Source organism: Cuculus canorus, chromosome 4 (genome assembly GCF_017976375.1).
Source record: "Cuculus canorus isolate bCucCan1 chromosome 4, bCucCan1.pri, whole genome shotgun sequence".
Lineage (NCBI taxonomy): Eukaryota > Metazoa > Chordata > Aves > Cuculiformes > Cuculidae > Cuculus > Cuculus canorus.
The window spans coordinates 13,723,780-13,743,890 of NC_071404.1; the positions used below are offsets into that span (position 1 = coordinate 13,723,780).

Sequence of the window (20,111 nt, forward strand, 5' to 3'; positions counted from 1 at the left end):
CACTGACTCACACAGAAAATGTGATCAACTCGCTAGTCACGCACCTTTTCTTTATCATAAGTAAACAGCATGCAAGTTCCTAGCTGCGGGTCAAGCAGAGCTCTAAATTCCCACCTAGCCCAGCCCAAAACCACTGCAAACTTTTCACAAGGCACATAATGGATGTGACAGTAAGGACAATGTCCAAGCAACCGACTGGAAAGAGACATGAAATGAGGTCACCCACAGCATTTGACTTGAATGTCAGCCCTAACCTCAATCATATCCACACAGTCATTTAAGCTGATTATAGTGGGGATTTTTAACTGCAGCTGTCTGTTTTCCACAGCGCAGGCTTAAGCTGAGATTAACACAACTCATCAGCATCTAACAAAATCAACATGTCACAAGTGTGAATTCATAAAGTAGTTACTTCTATCATGACAAAGATAACTGGAGAGATTTCAAGCCATCAGAGAAATACAGCAGTCTAGTACTTGCAAGGAACCTTTGACAAATGTTACTGCCTGCAGTCTCTGTCAGGTACTAGGTCTGTCATATAGAAGAACAATATATTCTTAATCTTGCAAATATTTTTGTATTTTTAATTAAACCATTTATTAAGCTTTAACAGTCAACAACAATACAGACACTAACCTTCCCGAGTATTGTGGCTTCTTGGCACTTACCTTTGCTTGGGTATTGTGCAGTCTTCCATTTCCACCGCTTCAAAGCTTTAACATCCCAGGTGCCCGTGAGTGATCGCTCTTCCACTAGCATCACTGATCCTAATCCTTTTAGCAAAGACTGTGAGTAAAGAAAACACAAGGAAGCAAATCACGATTTATTGAGAATAGCATCAGACTCCTGGGTCTAGTACACAATTACATCAGAGTAGAATTTTTCTCCTTAGCATTGATCTGTTAAGCAGAGCAGTAGAGACTTTAAAAATCATAAGGGCAAATACAGATTCACCAGGCTTCAAACTAAGAAGCTGAGGTGCTGAGAGCTTCTTCTGTGTTGCAGCAAAGTTCAGAGCCTATTAGGTTTTCCATTCAAGAGCTATAACTCACACTGTACTTAAAAAAACAAAACAGAGAAAGCTGCACCTTATTCCCCATGTTTCTGTCATCATAATCAAAATTTCATACTTTAAAATACTAAATCCTTGCCATATATTATACAAAATCTAGCAGGAAAAAACTACAGAAGAAAAGAAAGTTTGTTTCCTTCAATCCTGTCCAATTTCATTATAAGTACAAATCGCAGTAAGTAAAGAAATGACAAAGCAGACTCTCTGCACCGGGTAAGGTAATGCAGGAAGTGTCCTGGAAGATCAGTCCTATGGATATCTATGCAGATCTTCATGCTATGCCCATTGCAACTTCATCTGAAGCAACAGAGGTTAAAGGTATAGTAGTATTTTTGTATCCTCCTAGAAGACATGCTAAAGCACATACAGGTGATTAATGGCAGCCAGCATGGCTTCACCAGGAGCAAGTTCTGTCTGACCAACTTAGTGGCTTTCTATGATGGAGTAACCGCAGCAGTGGACACGGGTAAACCGATGGATGTGATCTGACTGGACTTCTGTAAAACCTTTGACACGGTCCCCCACATCATCCTTCTCTCTAAATTGGAGAGATATGGATTTGATGGGTGGACTAATCAGTGGATAAGAAACTGGTTGGATGGTTATATTCAGAGAGTAGTGATCAATGACTCAAAGTCCAGATGGAGATCTGTAATAAGTGGTGTCCCTCAGGGGTTCGTATTGGGACCAGTGCTGTTTAGTATCTTCATCATTGATATAGACAGCGAGATCGAGTGCACCCTCAGCAAGTTTGCAGATGACACCAAGCTGAGTGGTGCAGTTGCCACACCAGAAGGACGGGATGTCATCCAGAGGGACCTGGACAGGCTGGAGAAGTGGGGCTGTGAGAACCTCATGAGGTTCAACAAGTCCAAGTGCAAGGTCCTACACCTGAGTCGGTGCAATCCATAATTTCAATACAGGGTGGGGGATGATGTGATTGAGAGCAGCCCTGCAGAGAAGGACTTGGGAGTGCTGAGTGACGAGAAGCTTGACGTGAGCTGGCAATGTGCGCTCATAGCCCAGAAGGCCAACTGTATTCTGGGTGGCCAGCAGGTTCAAGGATGTGGTTCTCCTCCTCTATTCTTCTCTTGTGAGACCTCATCTGGAGTAATGCACCCAGTTCTGGAATCCCCAACATAAGAAGGCTATGGAACTGCTGAAACAGGTCCAGAGGAGGCTACAAAGGAGGAGGCTTAGCAGGGGCGCTGGAACTAGGTGATCTTTAAGGTCTATTCCAAACCAAACTATTCTAAGATTCTATGATCTGTTGTGGATTATGTACCACACAGAGACCAGTTTTCTGCGGAGCAACAACACCTCAAGAGGCATTTAGTCTTGAAGGACTAAATTTACCTTCAGATTCACCGTCACAGGTTGAGACAGCACAGGATCCTCTCCAACTTCATACAAGTGCCTAATTCTTAGCAGAACACGACTGAAGTCTGCATCGCCTTGCTTCTGTTTACCTTTAAGAGAAAAAAAATGCAAACATTTTCTTACTTTAAATAGAAACTCAATTTTTCAACTTTTTTTTAGCTTTACACCCTCATAATTTGATTTTTAAAATTACCAAAGGGCTAACACCAGGAAATATTCAGCTCTAGGGGTTGACAGGAATGATGCTCACAGGCAAACAAAACTCATGCAAGAGAAATATTTTACTTCGAGCAGAGCAATCATACAGTAAACTTTCTTAGTAGAGGAATTTAATACTTAGGATAAATACAAGTACTAGCCATAGAGGACAACAAAGAAAAGAAAGCCAGCTTCTTTAGCTGTAACATCCAGCCACCCTTCTGAAAGCACCTACCCATGCGGATGCTGTGGACCTGCTCTGCATGATTCGAGCTGTACCTCCACCCTGGAATGCTCAGAGTCTGGAGATGAAGATTAGGTGGGAGTGTGACAGGTGGACCAGGGACATCATTTTGCTGAAGTTGTCCAGGTAGCTTTGGTTTATCTCCTTCATGCAAAGTGAAACAAAGTAAACATCAAACATCCATCAGACACACAAGTCTGGCAAGAGTACTGTGGAAAGGTAAAGAGATTTTTGCTTTTTCTGCTAAGGCAAATGCAAAGAAAATGCTATGCTTTCTCCTCCAAGGCTTTCTGAGATACAAAGCAGAAAGCAGCATGATTTTAACTGCTGGAGAAGTATACTAAAGCTTCTCATAAAGTAAATTTCAATGCAGCCTGAAGTTGCTATTCCACTATCCCGCTTCAGTTTTAGTTAATAAGTCAAAAAAATATTTTCAAATGAATGACTCAGAAATGGTCATTAAGGGTTCAGCATCTTGGAAGCTGATATATGATGCACTAGCTACTTTGCACTAATTCCCTCTGTGGACATTTTGTTCTCATTAGATGCTTTAAAATTTATTCTCCTCTGAAAGTAGACATAATTACATAACAAGAGAAACATCTCATACACTTGGACAACATCCATGTTTGAAATTAATGCAAAGTAATTAGCAGGCTCTAAACATGCCTCCTAACTCACTGCATACTAACTTTACCACACAGAAAGCTTGAAGTCTGCATTTACAAACTTAACAGTATATACCAGAGCAAAATAAATAAGCCATTCAGATGCTACAAATAGTATGGAGATGGAATGAGTTACCTGATAATTCTCCAAACATTATTACTGGCCTGTGTTCTAATGCCAGTCTACTTGTCTGATAGAAAATATTTGTGATAGCCTTGGATCCTAAAATAAGCCAAATCACAGGGTAAACCACTGAAGAGTCATTCAAAGTGAGATTGTAATTCAGGTCCCACTGAAGGTTGTTCCATAGTCTCCTGTGAAGCATCACCTGTATTGGGAAGATAAATGTCACAAGAGTAATCAGGCACCATGCTTTATTATATTATCAGCAGCCATGAAATTATGCTCTTCCAGGAAAAAATATAATTTATACACTACCTCCACTTGTCCATTTCCTAGACTCGAGACACCATGAGCTCTTTCTGCAAGCAGCATCAGCCTTGTGGTGTCATCTTCAATATAGGCAGTCTGGGCCATAGGATAATAGTTCTGAAAACAGACAGTAAATCATCAGTGAGAATATTAAGTTAGGTAACAATAATGGAGAATGATAAGACACAACTGACTTTGAGTTACACCTTTGTACCTACCCGAGCCACTGTGTTATTCACATATGCCTTGAACGGTCTTTTCTGAATCTGATATCCATTGCTGTCAGTGTAGAGTAGCTGCCTGGTGTTCAAATTTGTGCTTGTTCTTAGAACTGCTTCACGATTTAACTCCAAAGGCCCAACTCTGTATTCTTGCTCTATCCTGTGGCAAAGCAACTTCCCATCGTAGCCTTCTGGTGCTGTATACATCCTGGTATATACTGCATACACGTAATCCTGGGCAGTAACATTACTGTAAAAATGAGAGGAAAGGTATGAAGAGTTTATAAAGTGGAGAAGTGAATTGGTTATGTCAAGACTTGCAAATCATTCATGATGTTATCTTACAAATAGACAACTTTCTTGCCTATTTTCTACATGTTTCATATACACATACAATTATTTTTAATTTAAATTTAATTTTTCAAATATACAGATACTGAGCTGGAGTAAATTATATCCTAGAACTTCCTTTAGTGCTGCAAGCATAAAGAGGACTCTTCATTTGATTAAAGAGGCTCTGTCTTTCTCAACATTAACAAAAAACTATAGAATAAGTACGACTCCCTAAGCAATACATTTACATTCTACAGTATATATGTATTTTTTCAATCTGGGTAACAGAAATTTTGATGCAAGATTTCCACTATTTTCCAAAGGTCCTTAAACACAATCCTTGTACAAAGCCATGAAAAGTCAAAGGCTTCAATCAAACAGCCAGATTTAGAAAAGGGTGAAGGGGTTATAGATATAGATATAATTTTCACTTGGGCAGAATATATTCAGAGTTATAAAAATGTACCATTATACCCAAATTTCACCCATGCAAGAAGATGTTAGCTGCATTGTTCATTGAACTGTATGGAAGCAGGATCCCAACAGAAGCTGCACCTTAAACCAAACCTCAGAAAATAATTCTGAAAGGTCTTCACATCCCTCCCTGCAGCAATATGTGCTAGTTAAAGGAGATGCTTCCTCAGCACTATATTTAGCAGATGCATGATAGTTATTTCATCTAAATTCTAAACAGTACACAGAACTCACTGTTCAGATGTGACTATACAGAATTAATCTCATACAGAGAATTAAACATTCCAGTGAAATGTAGCTGTCATACCTGTAGAAATACTGCCTTATCTCTGTCACCAAGCTTCCAGAAATCACTTCCAGTCCCACTGCTTTTGATACTGAAACAGCTGAACCATTTGGGGCAAATAAGTAGTTATCTGAAATGGGTCCTTTCCTTATGTCTCCATTCACATGGTACTCAAGGAACTCTTGGGTCAACTGGACAGTCCGGTTGGTCTCCCTGTGAATCCACAGAAAAATTATATTGCTTACAAACATTTCGTACATAACAGATGCAAAGCTGAACTGCAATGGGAATGAGTCTGGGAACATAAGAAAACAAAAAAAAATGTGTTTCTTCCAAGTGAGTAGCTGATTTGATAAAATTTGGAAAATGAAGATGGCAGAGAATTAACAGTGCTTCCTGTCAAGACATCTGTCAGTGTGCAAATAAATGGAGATTCTATGTAATTTTATACTCTCTTAAAACAGAAATATTTCAGGACAGAAACAAGACCTAGATTAGCTCATTGTTTTGAGTTGTTACACAGCCAAAACCTACCCACTGCAAAAAATGAGGTACATCACACCATATTAGTGAAGTACCAGATTATTTTAACTGACTTTGTAGCTAGGTAGATAAGCATGTTGCAAATTTCCATAATTAACACTGATAAGGGACATGATGGCGACAGGACAGCAAAATTTACACTCAGTGCCCGCTTTGTCACCTCCTTTCTACCCTGAAGCTTACAGTTTAGGTATTCATGATTCCATATCACAGTATTTGGAAAGTTTTATGAAGGCAATTTAAGACGTTACTGCCCTCAGCTACCTGCTCTGCTTATCTCTTGCAGCCTTGCCGGGAAAATAGGAAAAATCACTTTGTCTGGTGCATAAACTGCCAACCATTTTAGCTAGTGTTAATACAGTGACCTACAACCGTAATGACTGAGAAAAACATATCTGAATCTTATTTACTGCTCCTCTTATAGGGCATTTCCTGTGCAGAGGCAGGACCTAGAAGTTCTAATTGTTGCAGCTAAACTTCATAAGGCTTCACAGTTGAAGAACTTCTTCCTTTTCAAGCTTTCCACCTACTCTGACCCGATGCCTTACTCTTTCCTGTTACTTCAAAGCAAACTTCCTGAAACTCAAACATTCCAAGCTTGCCTGAAGGCTTGTAAAGAAAGTGACTATCCCATTTCTCTTACATGCTTAATTCCAGCTCTTGTTGCCTGCCAGAACAGGATGGAGAAAAATGGGATTTGAATTATGATTTTTGTTCTTCCTCATTATATTTCTTACTATATTCCTCCTGGAATCGGGATACAGTTAGGATTTGGAGGCACTCTGACAAAGTACTTACTCCATGGCTCTTAATTAAGGCACACCTATATTATTAAAGCTGATTTTAACTATACTGTTAACTATACAAGTTCTTGCTCTAGGAAGCAGAATTATGAAGAAAAACACAAACGTGAAAGAGATCTAGCAGTTACGAGGTCAAATCTTTCATCAGTAGACAGATGACAATCTGAGTTCTGAGCAGGCAAAAAGCAGCACAGCAATACTGAAGCTGAAGGAATTGGGCCAGTTTGCATCACCCAATAAAGACAATCTGCAGACCCCCAAATCTCACCCCAATCTTGACTAATTTTCCACTTTATTTGCCTGATTACATAGAATCTCCGTAGTCAAATATTTCCTTTCAAAAAGTTTTGTAGTTTTCTACCAGAGAAACAGTGATATAGGACTTGCACAACACTACTGATTAGTAAAAGAAAGCTCTTGCTTGCTTTCTTCAGGCTCATCATATAACTACAGTGCATGCCCTTACATTTTTTATTTTTAATACAAACACACATTCATAACCCTCTTTAGAAGTAAAGTACAATGAGATTATGCTTATCTAAGAGTTAATACTGCGATATGTAATCTTAGACCAACTGCATGGTTAAATAGGGCAACAACACTACAGAAATAGTACGGAATCACATCCAGGCTAGCATTGATGTTTCTTGTAGGAAGGAGGACGTCAACTGGAGATAAAAAAGAATAATTGTAGAGAACATCTCATTAGTTAAGTCTCAGAATTAAAGTACGTGAATCAGTCCCCGGACTTATTTTTACAAAGGGTTTTACAGAAGTGGAAACATTATTAAAAAAAAAGCAGGTTAGCTCACCTCTCTGTAATGCTGTGCATTAGATTTGTATTTTGGTCAAACAAGACCTGGTAGCAGTTGTTAACCACAGGAAGCAACTGTTGACTTTGTTTATCTGCACAAGTTACGTCTTTTCGCTTATACTTGACTGATTTTCCAACAAACGCAGACTGTTTACCATGCAAGGGTTTAACACTGTATTTTCTGTAGCTCAGACCACTTATTGCAACTAGAATATAGAGATCATAGGTAGAATGGGACTCCGCTGAGCTTAGAACCTGGATGTTAACATACACAACAATGCTCCGTTACAGAAAATTAACTAGCAAGGCAACTATCTTCATGTGTTGTAAGCTCTAAATTACAAAAATAAGTTTCTAAACATGTCATTCTTATAATTCTCAACTATAATGTAAATCTGAGCTATTTTTAATTGGGAGTTTGGTGAGCTTATATTAAGCTTAGACTTTCCGTGAAGTAAAAGGGTTGCTAAGCAAATTACAGAATTAAATCTTACTTTAATGTGAACATAGAATCTTAGATCTTGATTTAAGATAGCACTACAAAATGTCTATACAAGCAGAAATAATCACAAATTAAACTAATCAGTCAAATGACAGAAAACAGACTGAAACATGAGAGAGGTGGCTAGTGCAAGTATGAGAAAACTCATGGCAAGGAGAGGAAGCACCCAGATGTGCCCTCACCTTCAGCAAGACACACTGAGATGGAGGGAGAAGCACATGGCGTTTGAACAGTAAACAACTGTTTACTTAACATCAAATACCTTAAACCACAGTTTGTAATGATCTTTCAATTATACGTATCCTGCCCGTATAATTTAGTACTATCTTTTGGTGTGAGGGAATAATACAGGACTAGAGAAATACTGAACAGATTATATGGACAAACAAGTTAGTTATGACTACCCAGTACTTAAAGCAAGCTGTTTGAACCTTTACACTGTGGACTGGCATATGCCCAGCTACTCACACCACTGACCTCCTAAACTTAGTGGTATCAACAGGGCCTACCTTCATTCTCTTCCCTCACTATACAACTCACATACAGTGAAGAAGGTGTCAGAGCACTTGCCAAGCCTCAATTCCTCTGAGCCACACACTCACATCAGGGTTTTGAGCTAAAGATGTCTTTCTCTTAAAAGGAAAGAGGGTGTGATATGAACGCACTTCTGAACAGTGCATACTGGAAGAAAAAGACCCTAAATCACCTCCTCATTACTGGTAAAATGATTTCCTTTACCTTGAAGTGACTACCCACGTGCGTTTATAGGTAACTTCTAGCAGAAGAGAGTACAGACTGACTCTGGAACAGAGAAGTTTGTCTTTTTTAAAAGGGAATCTTAAATCCTGAAATAAATGCTTTAGATACATATCAATCTCATTCTTGTATCTTACAAGGCTGAAGCAATTCAGATGGCAGGACTTTTGAGTGGTAGGTGGCTAACAGGTAAGTGTGACCATGTGCTAACCAAAAAGACTGATGGCTTCCAGATAAAGGCAGTATGGTCTTATGCCACTCTCACATATATGTGCAGGAATAGGAGACAGCTGTGTGTATCACTACCTGACTACAATGCGCCTTGTTGCATGGCAATAGTCATAAGCCACAGATAACAGGAACTCTGCCCATTTGGCAGAACTTGCTGAGCTATCTGGCAGCTCAGGAACAGAGGGCAGCACCTGGAATTGGGTCACATCTCTTTGGGCCATATGTGCAAGAGGCATTCCTACATTGATCATGATGCATTTGGTCCAGCAGATGCTCCTGAGAAAGGCTAGTGCTAGCTTTTAGTTGAGGCCATTTTCTCCTCTTCCAGTGAACAGCTGGCCTTGTCTTGAAGTTTGGTTATGACAGAATGATACATCATATGACTGCTGACTGTTCCCAGCTTCCTTTCAGCTTGTGAATAAGGCCTATATTTATTAAATCTCTTCTCCTCCCTAAGGCATCTATCAATTGTACAAACCGGACAGTCAATTGTAGGGCAGGGCTTCAACCAAAAAGGCTTTACTGTTTTTTATAGAAAGAAAAGCAAGTTAAAAAGCTCCAGGTCACACACAGCAGGCATGCAAAGGACAAACTAAACACACCAGAAAAGCAGGAAGCTCTTTTAGACATTAAGATTAAAAAATTCTAGTTCAGAGAACAGACAGTTAAAAAAAAATCACTTGAAGAAAGACTAGGAAAACTTGAGAAGTCCTAGTTTGAACTAATACTTCCTTTCACTGAATATTATATATTATCACACTTTGACAGGAGGCATGACCAAGTCAGTAGAAATTCACAAGTGAAAGAAAAGCAACAGAAAGAAACCAAGTTGAAGTACCTGTGCTGGTACAGAATGTCCCAGTTCATCATATACACTCATTGACGAGTGGCTGACAGAAACCGTGACAAAGGTAGTGATGTTCCATGCCAGTGGATTATAGACAACCACATACTGCTCAACACCTGTAGCATCTTCGTAAACACAAACAAAATTATCAGTCACTAAAACAATGTATTTTTAAAATGCGATATTAAAAATATCTGACAGTTCTGTCTAGGTGCAACCATCTTATGAAATTTTAACATAAAACCCCAAAGTAAAACTTAATGGTCGAAAAAAGAAAACATTTTATAACTTCATAAAAGCCCCTTCTGCTTTATTCTTCTATTCTTTACCCAGTAAAAAGAGACTGTATATTCAGAAAATGATACCGGAGTTGAATGTAAATGCATTTAGTGAAAATAAGCATCTTACCATAACTCACTGTCATGCGGTTAACTTTAACAGAGTTACACAGAAGATCAAATGAAAAGTCTAACCTAATAAAAAAACCCTGGAAAACCCCAAATCAGTCCGTTGCACATCCCACGGGACTACTTACATTTGACAGCTCTACAAGTTTTCAAAGTAAAGATACAAGGGCATGTACAGTCCTTAGAATAGACTCCTTAAAAATTCTTTTACACAAGCTGGAAGTACACTATAGCAAAACCATCTCTTAATTGTGACTGTGCTTCTTACAGTGTAATCTTATGCAGCACAGTAAGGTTAGTTTAGTAATTACCATGATTAGCACCTCTTCCTCCCCTTCACTATACACTTTGGGTCTGAATGTGGGAGCCAAGTCTAATACATGCGCTGAGGCAGGTCTCTGCCTAACATAGTTTTAAAGGTCTTTGTTTCAGATGCTTGAGATCCAAGAGCTCAAACTCATCTGAGTTTGCCTCAGTTCTAGCAGGGCTCATAAAGCAAACAGGAACTTAGGCGGTACACAGTATGTTGATTGTTTTGGAGGAAAACATGATACCTTCCATAAGTTAGCCTGAAAATTGGAAAAGCTGTGTTAAAATGTACCTGGTATTCCCGAGTCTTTATTGTAAACAGAAGAATAGACGTCTCTATTCTTCTTTGCACTGTTCATGTCAGAGATTATGGAAGCCATTAGCCTCTTTACGTTGAGCATTCCATACATCAAGTTATTCATGTACATGTCCCTCACCTTGGGAGACTCCGTGCCTGTTATGCCATCATGGTGCTGGACCTAACATTTTAGAGTAGTTTGAAAGGTCACAATGCAACAGCATGACAACTTCAGGTTTGCATTTGTATTAACATGGCCCACTAACCTTCAGACTTCTATAACTCAAAAAAATAACATACTACCACTATATTCACAGATTCACATTTTGCCTCTTCCAAATTGTTATATGCAGAATGAAATGGTCAAAGACAAGATGCTAACAGACTTCCCTCTAGATACACAAAGTCCAACACAAAAAAACCCCAGAATGTGCCTGTAACTCTCTTTAGTTAAAAAAAATTAAGAAAATCAACTACAATTTCCTTCAAAATAGTTCCTTCTGATTTGACACACAGCTACATACAATGCTGCCAACATTCAAAGCAGTTCTATGGATCATTTCCTGAAAGGCTGTTGAGGATCTCCGTTATTTTTGGTTTCACATTGTCTAACAACAAAAAATGGGTTCCTTTGAGCACAGACTTGATCTTCGGGATGAGGGACCCAAGTCTGGTGAATAGGGTGGGTGCTGAAGTGCAGTGACGATGGTACTAGCTAAAAACCGCTTCACAGACAGAGCATTGTGGACTGGTGCACACCAACATTTTCTGACCAAGGGCAAGAAAACGTCTGTATTTGAACGGACATCCACTACTGAAATGATAGAGTTCACTCTTGTTCTAACCCGTCACAGTGAGAGACATGTTCTATAATCATCTCTTTGTCTCTCCTGTTTCACTCTTGGTTCCTACGCTATAGGGTTAGCCTTGCTTCTTTTGTTTTTGTCAGACCATTTAGTATTTAGAAAACAATATGTTACATACTTAGAAGGAAAAAAAAGATACAAGTTACCAAAAAAAAAAAAATGCAGCAAAAATACCATAACAAGACAAGTCTTTCAATTCCTACTAAGATCCAGTCAATAACTTAGCTGACAAAATATTTATTACCAGCAAAAGCACCAAGGCTTGTTAATGGCATAAGGCTGATCACTTCGGTGCTGAGCTCTAAAGAAACAAATCTGTCCTTATTCTTTTAATGTGCAGAAGTAGAGATTATCAGTAGTTTTCAGTTAGTTTAGTTCATTTATTTTGTTTTTAAAAACTATTTTGTAAACGGTTGGACTAACATTAAGAAAAGTAATTGCATACGGAAAGTTTGAAACCACGTGCTCTTTTATCAGCTAGAGAAAACATTTGTCAGTAACCATGAATTAAACGCACAGCTAAGGGGCTGAAGTCATGTTTCAAGACAGTTTTTTGAAAAATTGCTTTATCTTCATTTACAACTTCCTGAAGGGGAAAGTAAATTCTAAAACCATAAAAGCAACCTCAAGACACTCCAGCTGAAATGCTTAAGCAAAGCTTTGGCTTTGGGCAATAAACATTTTCATTCAAATAAAAAAATAATTCAGTCTTTACCTCTGAAACTGCCCATCTAAGGCTCTGAAGTTGCTTTAAGGCTTCACATTTGCAAACAGAAGTTGTTGGGTGTTTCTGGACATACTGTGTGAAAAAGGACTCTCCAGCATAAAGCAGTGAACTTGCTTTCCTTGCGATTCCTTTTAATGTGCTCCGAGAAGTATAAAAGCCAGTCCATGCTTGAAATGGCTCTGTTAGGAGTTGAACAGATGCAATGCGTGTCAAAACACCGTTTCAGTTATCGCTTCTTTGTTATTCATTAGACTATGACTGTACAGCTTCTTACATGAAACCTGCTGTGAGTTTACACATCAACCATCAATTGGAATAGGCCCTACAAAGACACACAGCCATAAACATGCACTTCAGGAAACTACAATCTTTTTGACAGGCCTAGAAACTGAGCACCGAGACAAAGCTGTTATTGGCTGTGTTAAAGTACTCGCAGAAGAAAGTTCTTTGTGGATCTGCACAACTTTGGAATTTTCAGTGCAGCATATTTTATTACTCATGAACAAAGAGAGTGAATTGTAATGCTTGGTTACTGCTTGATACAACCTCTCTACATTCCCCTCTTTTAGTCAAAGACATTTATCTTAAATTCCTCAAAATGGAGTGGAAACAGTGACGTAATAACACGACTCCAAACTACTTGCAGTACTTCAAACTGCATCAAAAGATGCCCTCAAGTGGTTACCTGTTGAAATACTTTCCACTGATTTGTGCTAGTATGTTCCAGCATCCCACAGAGTAAACTAGGAAAACAAATATTTGTTTTTAAAATGTCCACATCTCTACTTAGCACTTTTTGTTTTGAGGGAAATTTTTTAAAAAAAATATACCACTGATAAATAGTTTTACTAGACAGAAGCTGCAGAAAGTGCTTTACAAAGTGCATATATGCAACCATAACAATCTGCTGTCAGCCTAGAGTCAAAGGCAATTAGAAAGTAGGATCTTTTAATCAAAACTCCAGGACAGATTCTTTTTGGTCTGAAAAATGCTATAAGTTCAAATGGAAATAATTCTAATTCAGTTTTCAAGGTTACAAGCAGAAGTCATGTATGCATACTAGCGCAGTTCAATGAATGTAGAGCTTAAAACTTGAGTTTCCAAGGCGTATGCCAGAAGTGACACTGAGCCCAATGAGTGACTCACAATAAAATGGCATAGAAATAATGAGAGAAGATTAATCATCAAGAAGCAAAATAGTATGTGGGAGAAAGCGCACTACACGGCAATTACAAGGCACAGTAAGCTGTTTGGGGAATAAATTGCATCTATGTGTGGGCACTCACCTGGAACATTGAAGGTGCTGCTATTACGCAAGCTAATGGCAATCGACTACTGACTGTAAATAACGCCAAAAGATCCAGGTAAGAGCCCAGACGTAAAAGGATATTAGCACTTAAAATTGACAGTGCATTTATCAGCAAGCTGTTAGATATGACATGATCCCTAGAGGTAGCTAAGTGAGGAAGGGATCAGTCCAAGCAATGATTCACAGGAAGCAACAGGTATTTTTATTATTTTAAAAGTTAACATACACTTTACAGAATATCATATGCATAAGTTAAACATGGACTGTAATAGTCTGAGATACACATCCACAGTGCCAAAGAAATGTGATCATAAAATCACAGAATCATGGAATAGTTAGGGTTGGAAGGGACCTTAAAGATCACTCAGTTCCAACACCCCTGCCATGGGGAGGGACACCTCCCACTAGATCAGGCTGCCCAAGGCCCCATCCAACCTGGCCTTGAACACCTCCAGGGATGGGGCAGCCACAGCTTCCCTTGGTAACCTGTTCCAGTGCTTCACCACTCTCATATTGAAGAAAATCTTCCTTATGACTAGTCTAAATCTGCCCCTCTCCAGCTTATACCTGTTACTGTGATGAAGTAGTGGTAGCTGCAAGTACAGATATAAAGGTATTTTAATGATAACAGTGATTTTTCATGATAGTGCAGGAAATGAAACAAATTAATGAGTTTAGAATCTAAGAAGCTGGCTGTGTCTCTCTGAATACTTTGATGAGGCCTAAAAAGGTCAATTCACTGGGGAAAAGTACAAAGGGACATTGGGCATGGCATGATTTCTTTCATATCTTCCCAACACTTTTCACATCTGCTTGAAAAGCTGAGGTATTGCAGCAAGTAAGAAGCAAGCAAGCAATAAGCAGCTCCAATGAATTTGTCACATCATACTATGATATTTCAGCAATCCAGGCAGTAGTTTAACTTTTTGAGACTTCAGTTATGAAACCTGCCCACACCCAAACAAATCTATTTTCTTTAATGAAAAAGACAAGACTTTCTCCTAGAGCTACAAGAGACTCTAGGGTTTCATCTACACTAGTGTTTTATTTGGACAAGGAACATGCTTTGGAAGTCAATCTACCAGTCATTCTTACGTAGCATGCTTTGCTTTATATAAATGATTAGTTTTGGAGTCCACAAACTGGATTCCTGCTAGTATATAACAAGCATGGAATGTAACAAGCACTGAAGTGCATTCTGTCCATATGACCAGATTATATCCAATTTTCCTAGAATTACAGAGCGTGGACATCAAATCCTTAGCACCAACCCTTTCACCTTGACCACTTCTATTCCAACAAAGAAGTAACCCAAGAACTTTCAGATTGTCTTGGACCCTTGGTTATTTGCTTTGCTTCTCCTTCGGACAGTCACAGACTATTCCATAACCCAGTTTGTTTAAACAGTAATAATGGGACATGGTTCTATTTGGGCATGCATTCACCGGCTTCTAGGTATTTTGCAGTTTATCAGTTTCCGTTATGTTCCCTGGATCCGTGAGCAATGTGTCCTTACTACAGCTCATTTTGGGGGAAGAGGAGAGGTGTAACATGCATATCTGATACTGCAGAATACCTAGGAGACTACAGGTTACTCGTGCACGCTAATGTGTGGGAGGCAAGAGAAATCAATGATTTCACATTAAATGTCTAAACATGAAACAAATAGTAAAAATCTACATTTCAAGCAGAATGAGTCCTAGGAACACAGCTTTACATAGTTTAGACAGGACACCTTCAAAGTCATGAGAGACTCCTTGTATTACTTGTGCTAATACATCTCTGTGAAGCACTTTTGCTGTGACTACTGTCTGCTAACAGACAGTAGTCTGTTATATACTTTGTGTTATATACTTTGCAGCCTTTTTTCCATCCACTGAAATAGTTCACTGAATTTCAGCTAGATGCCCTAGGCTGACAGGGTTATCTCATGGCTCGTTATTTTCACTGTAACAGAACCTGATTAGCACAGTATCTATTCAGGTCATTAAAAAAATTTGGATGATATTGCACACGGTAACTTACCTTGTATTTAGCCTTCTTTTACACCCTATTGTAATTCAAAGACAGCAAACCAAAAACCTCAAGCTAGATTTCTTGCCAAGTTTTCCTATTTCTAGACTCTTTCTTTCAGGGTCTCTTCCTCTACCCACTGCTTCCAACAGTTCCAAAGAAATATTCCAATCACTGCCCTACCATACTTGTTACACCACTAAGTTGGGATCAACTTGTCTATTTGATGACACTTGATAGTGTAAATAAACCTTACAAGCAGATGGTGTCTATTCTCTTACTTTATTTCCCATTATCTCAATTTCCTTTTATTAAAATTTTAAACGCATACATTTGAGGCAGACATTATGCAGTTGTGAACTTAATTACCTGTAGAATACGGAAGAAAGTCTTGAGGGTCTCGAATTTCCCACGTAAAATTTCTGCTATAAACTGCGTGGAAGTAATCACTAACAGTGGCATACTGGACAGTCACTCCAAACTCTTCAGAATGCTTGTTAATATAATCCAACAACAGGTCCATGTTGGAGTATTGAACAGATGCATTAAAGAATTGCTTGTCACAGCCCTGAAATTCAAAAAATGGAACAGTCAAATGACTTTGGGTCATGAAATTTAGAAGGATCTTTTTTAACATTAGTCTGTCAAAGTGTTATTTCTTTTGATCTTGACTGCCCATATAAAAGTTATTTGTTACAAAACGTCAAGAATAGGTATAGGGTTACTCACACAGATCAGCTGATAACCAATCACCACTACAGACAGGGGAAGTGCATTGACACACCATATTGTGAGCATGAAATTTTGTGGTAGTGATTGGAAAAAAAAACGCATGCATACATGCCTGGAAAGACAACCTTTGTTTCTCTTCACACTGTATTTCTCCCACTAAGCAAAAAATACTGAAGTTATTCTTTTTAAGCATGCTTACAGCTTTGGACAGTGCTAAGGACATGATCTGAAGCAAAACAATCTGGACAGAGATCCTTGTAGTACAAATGTCCTACAGTATTGCTGACACCCCATCATGACAGCAGACTATCTTACTTCTGATGCTAATCCAAACAGTTAAGAGAGGTAATGAGCGTGTCTGGAGCGTGTCCAGAGAAGAGCAACAAAGCTGGTGAGGGGGCTGGAGAACAAGTCTTACAAGGAGCGGCTGAGAGAGCTGGGGTTGTTTAGCCTGGAGAAGAGGAGGCTGAGGGGAGACCTTATTACTCTCTACAACTACCTGAAAGGAGGTTGTGGAGAGGAGGGAGCTGGGCTCTTCTCCCCAGTGACAGGGGACAGGACAAGAGGGAATGACCTGAAGCTCCGCCAGGGGAGGTTCAGGTTGGATATCAGAAAAAAATTCTTCACAGTAAGAGTCATTGGGTACTGGAACAGGCTGCCCAGGGAGGTGGTCGAGTCGCCTTCCCTGGAGGTGTTTAAGGAACGGGTGGATGAAGTGCTTAGGGACATGGTTTGGGGAGTGTTAGGAATGGTTGGACTCGATGATCCAATGGGTCCTTTCAAACCTTGTGATTCTGTGATTCTGTGATTCTGTGATACACTGTGTATTAAAGCCTCTTTTTGGAGCATGCTTCACTTCTGCCTTCTGTTGAAGTCACCTCAATAAAGACTACTTTCACGTACAGACATAAGTAATCATGCTTTGTTCAATTACAACAGCCATGGCACCATGCGTATTCTAACAGTATCAGTATTACAGTATAAGCACCGATCTGAAGCACAATAAACGTGCTAAGAAACCCTGTCCACATAAAAACGGCTAACTCAGGCCTTCCAACACTGCCGCCAGCTTAATGCATCCTCGTGTCTCTGTGCTTGAGATAGAAAACATTGCAGAAATCAATCCTGATCTCATTTTCAAAATAAAGATGCTCTCAGCAATTTGCCTTCAAAGCTTAGCAGATGCTTGAAGAAACGGCCAAGGAGGCTGTATTTTCTCTGCAATCCCAATTTCCACCCCAGCCTTTACTTGATGAGCTCAAGGAGTTTAGCCTGATGAGCTGAACCCATGCAACTCACAAATCAGTTGAACCTGGCGAGTTCAGCTGAACTCAGAGGAGACCTTTTTTCTAAGATTGTCTGTATGCATACATCAGAAACCAGAAAACAACTTCAAACCGGAATGTGCTACTAAAACATATCAAATACCAAAAAGTACAGCAGTCAGTAAAAATCAGACCTCCTAATGTTGAATCCAGTTAAATTTGTGTGGGAAAAGTAATATGTTTACCAGTTAAAACTACTACATAGTTATAGACCACTACTTTCAACTCATGAACCAAGACTTCCTTGTAAAAAGCAGACAGTTTGCACTACAGAAGGGGATGTGGTGGGCTGGTAGACTCCACTTATACTGACACAGAACATGGCAGCTCAGGAGCACTGTAGCTCTGTATAACATGGATGTGCAGGAGAACCTGCTGCAGTTAGTCATCACATCCACTCACTATCTGAAGCAAACTTTGCACAGCAATGCTATATATTACTGTACAGTTAGTTACATCACACAGGCCAAAAAACATCTCAAGGATCACTTCCAGCCTTTAAGGCAATTCTATACCCCCTCCTACATCTGCTGCTATGGCCTCTGGAGAGGCAGACTTGAACTTCTACAGCGCCTACCAGCCCAATGCCTCCTCTTGCGCAACTAGGTGCTTCAGATCATGAACAAACACTTGTTTGTCCACATAACCCATCACAAAACTGCCAAAAGTCTAGATGTGAGGTCTAACTTCAAATGGTAAGGTGTGTACTTCCTAATTCTTTAACTGAAGGATTCAAAAAAAAACCAAAAACCAAGTGTTCCAAACTATAAGTAATTACAAAGAAATAGTAAGCTTAGCTATAGTGGTATCTGTATATCTATTTCTCTCTACTTGTTTACATAGCACTGTGAATGAATAACAAACTTTCATGACTTTGTCTAAAGCTCATTAAGACAAGCACACAAATCTAGACATCAGGGACTGAAGTTTTCTTAAATTACTGCAAAACTGCAGGTTTGAATCTAGATGTTTGGAATTTATTCATATTATTCAAAACACCCTCTACCCTATTCCAGCATAACTTTCACTATAGCACTACTACAGAGTATTATATCCCCTTTCTCCTGTCAGCCTCTAAAAAAAACCACTAAAAATATAAGCAACAGTGTCACAAACACAGGAACAAAACAAATTGGTGACTCAAAGCTGCATCAGTCAGAAAATGTTTGTTCTCTTTGCAACAACAGAAATCGTGGTGAAATAGCCACCTTAAAAACATACATCATCCTTTCATATTGTAATTACAAGACCTACAACATCCATCAAAATTAAAAACCAGACTGTACATTTCACTTAGGCAAAGTTATTATTTGCTAAGGACTTAATAACAGCACGAGCATATTAATGCTATCTGTACGTGCAGGATGTAATTAACACAGCATAGCTCTGAAAAAAAGTGTCTGAATGACCTAGTCAAAGTATGCTTATGTTTCTACCTAAAATACAAAGAAAGTGATTACACATCAGGTAGAGAAGACCTTATCTACCCAATGAGCAATATATCTTCTTGTAATGCTATCAGTTTCATTTACATAGTTACGTTGCACTAAGCAGTTATGTAAAAAAACATTTAAATAGACAAAAGAAGTAGAGAAAAAAGGGAGCAATATTGCAACATTTAGTTTAACAAGAGGTTGCCTTTACAATTTTGTCACATTTGTTTCTACTTTAAGTGGGGTGGAAGACTCTGTAGACAGCTGGCAGACTGCACAAGGAAGTCTTAGTTTTTAAAACCTATTACTAACAGATATTTGGACCTCACATACTAGAAGAACATTTTATTGACACATAGTTTGTACCTTTATTTTTGCAGTACATACTGTAGCAACTACCTACTGTCCATCTACATACTTGCCACATGTAAAGCAAATGCTGATCATTTACTTACCCATGGCCACAAAACATCACTTGTTTGGAACCAGGCTGCTCTCTCCTTAATATTTTCCACCATAGTTTGTGCATACAGATGGATGTTAGCATCTGTAACAGGGATACTCATGTTTGGATAAACGCCATCTTTGGGTGGATCTGGGAAAACTGCAATTCCATTCCAGTAAAATCCTGATCTAAATAGGAGAAAGCAATAGGCTTCAAACAGGATTTATTCAGGAAAACCACTTTAAAAGGTGATGGGTTAAAATACAGACACAGAGAGAATAATTTGCAAAGAAAATCAGTTTATAGTCATTGCTAGTATTTAGGTTTCAGTGTTTATTTGGGAGTGAAGGCAAGCAGAAGGTTGTCCATTTTTCATTTTGCACTGCACAACTTTCCGAGTCCCTGCTGTTTTCTGGCACAGAACAAAGAAATCATAAGGACA

General features: G+C 39.0%; 1 protein-coding gene across 2 annotated transcripts in view; it reads right to left on the reverse strand.

Annotated features, from left to right (window-relative positions):
* Positions 1-20,111, reverse strand: part of MAN2B2 (mannosidase alpha class 2B member 2) — a 35,569-nt gene that overhangs the window by 469 nt on the left and 14,989 nt on the right. For both annotated transcript variants that reach the window (XM_054065899.1, XM_009564670.2), the window contains exons 8-20: positions 19,680-19,857; positions 16,104-16,302; positions 12,401-12,591; positions 10,814-11,000; positions 9,797-9,930; positions 7,468-7,724; positions 5,331-5,522; positions 4,214-4,466; positions 4,002-4,112; positions 3,699-3,891; positions 2,886-3,038; positions 2,429-2,541; positions 669-786 (exon numbers count right to left, since the gene is read on the reverse strand). In XM_054065899.1, coding sequence (XP_053921874.1) covers positions 669-786; positions 2,429-2,541; positions 2,886-3,038; positions 3,699-3,891; positions 4,002-4,112; positions 4,214-4,466; positions 5,331-5,522; positions 7,468-7,724; positions 9,797-9,930; positions 10,814-11,000; positions 12,401-12,591; positions 16,104-16,302; positions 19,680-19,857 — 2,279 coding nt within the window. The remainder of the gene's footprint in view (positions 1-668; positions 787-2,428; positions 2,542-2,885; positions 3,039-3,698; positions 3,892-4,001; positions 4,113-4,213; positions 4,467-5,330; positions 5,523-7,467; positions 7,725-9,796; positions 9,931-10,813; positions 11,001-12,400; positions 12,592-16,103; positions 16,303-19,679; positions 19,858-20,111) is intronic.